This window comes from Monopterus albus, unplaced genomic scaffold, assembly GCF_001952655.1.
Source record: "Monopterus albus unplaced genomic scaffold, M_albus_1.0 scaffold319.1, whole genome shotgun sequence".
In the NCBI taxonomy this organism is placed as follows: Eukaryota; Metazoa; Chordata; class Actinopteri; order Synbranchiformes; family Synbranchidae; genus Monopterus; species Monopterus albus.
Window position 1 is genome coordinate 345,628 of NW_018128199.1, and position 6,177 is coordinate 351,804.

The 6,177-nt window shown below is 40.8% G+C and overlaps 1 protein-coding gene across 1 annotated transcript in view; it reads right to left on the reverse strand.

The window, feature by feature from the left end:
• Positions 1 to 4,276, reverse strand: part of dis3l2 (DIS3 like 3'-5' exoribonuclease 2) — a 13,128-nt gene extending 8,852 nt beyond the window's left edge. Inside the window, exons 1-9 of the mRNA XM_020624067.1 lie at positions 4,149 to 4,276; positions 2,855 to 3,573; positions 2,565 to 2,692; positions 2,178 to 2,231; positions 1,814 to 1,915; positions 1,504 to 1,654; positions 1,233 to 1,297; positions 397 to 626; positions 140 to 321 (exon numbers count right to left, since the gene is read on the reverse strand). Coding sequence (XP_020479723.1) covers positions 140 to 321; positions 397 to 626; positions 1,233 to 1,297; positions 1,504 to 1,654; positions 1,814 to 1,915; positions 2,178 to 2,231; positions 2,565 to 2,692; positions 2,855 to 3,548 — 1,606 coding nt within the window. The 5' untranslated portion in view covers positions 3,549 to 3,573; positions 4,149 to 4,276. The remainder of the gene's footprint in view (positions 1 to 139; positions 322 to 396; positions 627 to 1,232; positions 1,298 to 1,503; positions 1,655 to 1,813; positions 1,916 to 2,177; positions 2,232 to 2,564; positions 2,693 to 2,854; positions 3,574 to 4,148) is intronic.
• Between the last annotated feature and the right edge of the window lie 1,901 nt (positions 4,277 to 6,177).

The window sequence follows — 6,177 nt, forward strand, 5'->3', positions numbered from 1 at the left end:
TATCACTGGATGACGTTATCGGCCAAACTCTACAGAAACAGGGCTCAAATAGCCTTGGGCAAAGCTGTGTCTGGCTCATATAGCAAGGACCACATAAATAACACCAAGACAAAAGAAGGATGAAGACATGTGGCTTCACAGTCCCACCTCAGGTCTCTCCTCTTCCTAATCTCCTCAGGGGGGATGGTCCAGGGCAGGTTCTTGGGTAAGCAGTCTAAAACCTCATCCGAGAACTCAGAAAAATCGACATCGTACTCTGTCAGGATGCCCTCTGTCTCTGGTTCGATTTCTCCAGCTTGACCCAGTGTCTTAGCAAGTCGGCTGGGGGGCAAACATTTGGAGATAATCATGATAGTTGTCAAACTACTGTCAACTTTATGGTGTATCTATACACACCCTTCTGCAAAGTTGCTGTTGGCTGCCCAGTCGGTGATACGACAGATGAACAAGGTGTTGGTGTAGTTTCCCGGGACAGAGCTGAAGTCTTCGGGACAGTCAGCCAAGGGAACGTTAATTCGTGGCACCCGGTGGTCCATGGGAGAGAACATGGCAAAGGGCCTGTCTGGTAGGAATTTCAGGAAGCCTGTTGCAGCTCTTGAGTGTTTCTTCTCAACTATGTACACCACCTGGCCGGCACAAGGAGAGGACGGGGTGGGTTTGGTGAGGAATTCATTCGCAGTGGTGTCAAAACAGCTGCATTAGTTCAGTAATATTTTTGGCTTTCACAACAAAATCTCAAAATCTCCGTGTTATTTTATCCACTGGCAAAAATTAGTTGAAAAAAAAAAAATACTGGGGGCAAAGTGATGCTGAACAACAAGAGAAAGAACAAGCCTAATGTGGTATTAAAATTCAAACTGTAGTTTTGCATAGTAAAAACCTTCAAGTGAAAAGTATGGCTTTTATTATAAAGTAGCCAAATAAATGTTGCTATCATAAATGGAAGCTTAGCACAGTCTAAATCTACATGTGGACATTTATTCTTCATTTTTTTTATCAGTGGTTTGGTTTCACATTTGTTAGGTGATTGGTTCTACATTCAAACGACTTCAGATTGACGGCAAAATCAAAACATGCTGTATAATCAAGATAATGGAAACCTTTATGTCATTGTACTAATGTTGAGCAGGGAAAAGCAAGTGTGGTCATATCTATCTGTGATTATTTAAATAAAAAAAAGTCAATGAAACAGTACAAAGAGAAAAGCAATATGCAATATGCAGGATGCTCACTTTAGCAGTCTTTTGAAGTATTTCCTCAGTGGACCGTGGGGTTGAGGGGTCTTCCAGAAGATCTCCTGTTGCCAACAGATGAAAGGAAAAATTAAGATGTACAGTACTAGCTATTGTTTCTGAAGTTATTCTGTGTACCAGTACTCTGTACAGTAAACACCCAAACAACCTGGCCATTACCAAACACCAGCTGAATTATTGCTCGATTCCATGATTTCTATATTAATCATGATTAGCAATGGCTGCTACATTCACTACTTCTTCACAGTACCTGTGTCAGTGAGAGTGGTATTCAGATGTTCAGGTCTAGAAGTGCGCTCTGCCTTCTTCTGTGCTTTTTGTACCAAGTGTTCTCGCCGGGTCTCCGACTCACTCGTGCCCTCACTCGCACCCTCACTCGTGTCAGTATCTGACCTCACAACCTAGACAAAAACATTCATCTCCTGTAGCTTAGGTCACTACTGACATGGTTTTCTGTCATAAAAATAGATTATAACCACAACACTCTGAAAAGCAACATTTACAACATGGAACTTACAAACTGGATGTATACTGTATATAGCTAAGCAAGTCCAGTTTACCTTCCATTGCTCCCGAGGTAAGACTTGCACTACCACAATATCTCCATTCAGTGCTCTGTTGCGCGCTACAGTCCCATCCAAAAATATATCCCACGTGTCATCCTGCAAATGCACATGAGATGTTCATCTGCTGCCTGTCTAACTTTGGATGTAAGCCTAAACTTCTCAAAATGAATGTTACTATGGCACTAGCAAACATGATCAAATCACATGCCAAGATACAGTCATTACATAGACATGCTACAGGATAGTTATGCTGTATTATAGAGAACTTAACAAACAGGTTATTAAGGCAGGAAAAGATGAACAGTCCAAATTATTCTGGTAAGTAGCACAAACGTCTTGACAACATATGTCAACTTACAGGAGATGGGATAAAAGCTTCATGGTACTTCTTTGGGTTGATTCTTATTTGTCCCTGCAGAGAGAACAGGGAGAATTCGACAAATTTGACCATGAACAAAGGGACCCCAAAGCTAAATTAGCTAAAATGGCAAAGTATTTAACTGTCCAGGCCCTGCAGGCAGGCTGTCCTTTCTAGAAGACGGACCCTTTTCAAATTCCAATTCAATAATTTTGTTATTTAGTGCTTATCTGTTACATATGTCTGGATTAATTTGTGTTTAATAATACAACAGAAAACTACAGAGATTAGGATGAACAAGCGTTAAAATACAGATCATCATAACATAATTAAAGCAAATAAAATAAGTCCACAACATTTCAAATCCGTATGTTAATTACTCTGTACCTGAATGAGTTCTCCTCTTTTAAGGCCATGGGAAACCTCCTCACGTGTCATGTAGGATTCAAACACTTGTTTCTTTGATCCGCCTCCTTTGTTCTTACTTTTGACAGCAGAAGAAGTGGCACTGGAAGCTGAAAATGATTTGACATGGTGATTTATTCCATCACAAATCATCAAACGTATAAAGCCACACTATCATAGCAAACAATCTGCTGAGTCCACCTGCTGAGAATTAACATCTCAAAACCTAACCCACAGTTTAACTCATAGATGCTGCAATTTTTCATCTTTACCATCAGGGGACTTGGGCCTTGACATGTCAACCCAAGATCTTAATGGCCCCTTTTTGCTTTCCTCCTCTTCTGGGTGCTTTGGCAGGTTCTTTTTCTTTGACTTCTTCACCTTCTCTTGTTCCTGTCCACCTGTACTGGCCTTCTTTGGGGACTGGGGAAGTCCAGTGAATGAGCTGGTCTCTTTTGAGGTAACATCTCTGTTAGAATCCTTGTTTTTCTTCTGCTGCTTCTGGTGTTTCTTTGTCTCGGGTTTGGAAGAGCTGACCTCCTCGCCAGACTCTATGTCTCCATCATGGCTGGTGGTAGTGTCCCTTCTCTGCCCCCATCGCTGCCTCTCAGACACACCTTCTTTCCTTTCACAGTCCTGCTGAGGGTTGCGAATGCTTAGTTTCTCCATGTATAAAGACAGTGAACTGTTATCTCCTCTACTTGTCATGGAAGAGGGAGTGAAATCACTTGAATCAGAGAAATCATTAGCTGTTTGATCCCTCTTTCGCTGTGGCATGTCCAGCCAGTCACCCTGGGCTCTGAACTCCTTTGCATATTGTTCTAGATACAAATTGAACTTGCTGCTGCGATGCTGGCTGAGAAGCCTGGCGTAGGCATCTTTCTGAGGAGGAACGCTGGACCGATTCTGGCTGCGCTTCGGCTCTCGATTCAGGTTAGCCTTCTTAGACTGCCGAGGAGAATCCATCTGGCAATCCTTAAAGATGTTGTCTCTAAAAAGGAAAAGCCTATTTGTGAGTGCTGCCATTCAAGTACTATGAGTCAACGAACGTGACTTTCAGACACTTTATCTTTAATTAAACAAGATTATTTACAATTCAGTGCGCTCAAAATATACAAAAGGAGAGGCTCGTTATCTAAAGTTAAATTTTGCACAACAAAAGGAAAAAAATGAAAGCAGCTCTTAAACAGCTGTCGAGTAACGTGAGTTCACTACAGCACATAGTTCAGTAAGAACCAACATGACTGGCAGTTAACTTAGCAACGTTAATGTTAGCTATGTTAAACTGTATTCATTAATAATTATGATAAAACAAAAGCTTTATTATGTGATCTTCGGTTTTGACGTACAACAAGCTAACAATGCCTTTAAAAACACATTCTAGCTAGGAGTTAACGTTCACTAATGGATATTAGCAGTGACTACCTAGCATCAGCAGCTAGGTGATTTCAAACAGCAGATACTGATTTAACGCTAACAAACCACTTTTATGTCAGAGACAGCAGCGCTGACCACGACTCGGAAAATAGACAGATAGGTTATCACACTTAAAAATGCCAACTTTACCTTACTAACTACGGTATAAGTTGTATCGTTCAATGTACAATGACACCTCCTGATGCTTCTTATTCTTCTTCTATGGTGTTTACTGGCGGGTTTCAAACCTACCTAAGGTGCATTACCGCCACCTGCTGGGCTGGGGCGTGGAACGCTAATAGAGCCGTTGGAATACATATTTATAAAAAATCATTTTAAATACCCCATCTTTCAAGATCACTCTTTCTAAACGTCCTACAATGCTCACATTCATCTGATTCCATCTTGACTATAATATATTATTCGGTCTTGTGTGACCCAGTCTAAGTCCTCTAACTTCCTCCATACTTTATAATTTTAACTGATTTTTGAACATTATAATAATGCCTTCCTTTAATATTTTTATCTTATATTCCTTGTCATGATTTTATTATTCTGCTATAAATCACTGACTGTGCTTTTGTTCTTTTCATAGTGATTCCCACATACCATCATCACTTTTGTTAAGTCATCTCTTAACTGATGTGTCAGCCACCTCATTCCCTTCAACTCCTACATATACTGATATCCAACAGAAATGCACATCTAGATAAGATAAGATAAGGATTATAGCTGTTATTACTGCCGTTATTTCTGGCTGTTATTTAAATACTCTTTAGTTGCATGAGCAATATTAATATCATTCTCTGCCCAATATTTACTCTTCTCTATAAAATGTAAATGAACTTTAGGATCTGGGAATATCCTTGGAAGAACATTAGTCTTAATACCAGTTTGACTAGTTTTCAATGTGTCTAATTTTTACTTTTGGGTGATCAGAGGCTCACCTATAGAGGGCAGCAACTACTAGACATTTCTTTTATTCGACTAAACAGTGACATTACTGTATGTGACAGTTGTGCAAACGTGCTGATGAAAGAAATAAGAATATCAAACATCCAATCAGACAGAGATGGGTGTGTGTGTGTATGTGTATGTGTGTGAGATGTCTGGCGGTGAGTGTGTGTAAGCATATGCAATTTATTAGGAATACAGTTAGTAGGTATAACCTACATCTGCTGAAGATTCTCATCTGTCTCATGACAAGACAAGCATGTTTCACCTGTCTGTTCACACCTGCATCGCTCACATAGTACACGACGACCTACCAAAGCTCTTCCAAGTGCTCACATATACTGTACACACGTTCCTCAGCCCATTTGCTCTGCAACAGTATGGGAGTGCTGTTTGAAACCACACACAGGTGTACTGTATGTGTGTTTTCAGAAAGTGTATAATTGTAATAATGTTTTGTCTTACATGCCAGCTGTCATTTGTCACTGATGTTCACACCAGCGTGAGTTTATAAAAACTGAATAAAAAAAAAAAGTTTCTGTTATGGTTTAGTCCCCCTCACCAGGGGGGTGAGGGAGAACTGAGGTAGGACTCAAGTGTGCTGACCCAAGTGCTAGTTAAAAAGGTGGTTTAATGGAACAGAAACACAAAGTAACAACATAACAGGGGCCATGTACATATATAAGCAAAGTAGGGCTGAGACGGAGGAGGAGACCTGGACAAACAGGTACAAAGGCAAACTAACGGCAGGACTCAGGAGAGCAGGAGGATGAGGACGGACAGGTGAATAGACAGGCTAACCAAGGGGACAGGCGAACAAAAAGGATATCCACAGCACAGGAACTGTCAGCCAGGAAATCAGAATGACGTATGAACATAATACTGTGCAACCAACTTACAAAATGCGATCCACTGCACAGGAACTGTCAGCGTGGAAAACACCATACGACTGATACATACCACGAATAAACGGCTGTTACGGGGTATGCAAGTTAAGTTAAGTTAAGTTAAGTTAAGTTAAATACTTTCATAAGGTAGAGAAGTCATTACACTAACGCGCCCCATCTGTGCGCGACAACCCATGAGTTGCTAATTGCAAAAAGCAACATAGCTGAGGCGCAGAGCCCACAAAAAAGAGAGCCGGAGACAAAAAAGAAAAAGAGAGGCATGTCGCGCCGTGCGGACCTGACAGTTTCTCTTCTACTACATAAAGGGTTCTGTAACC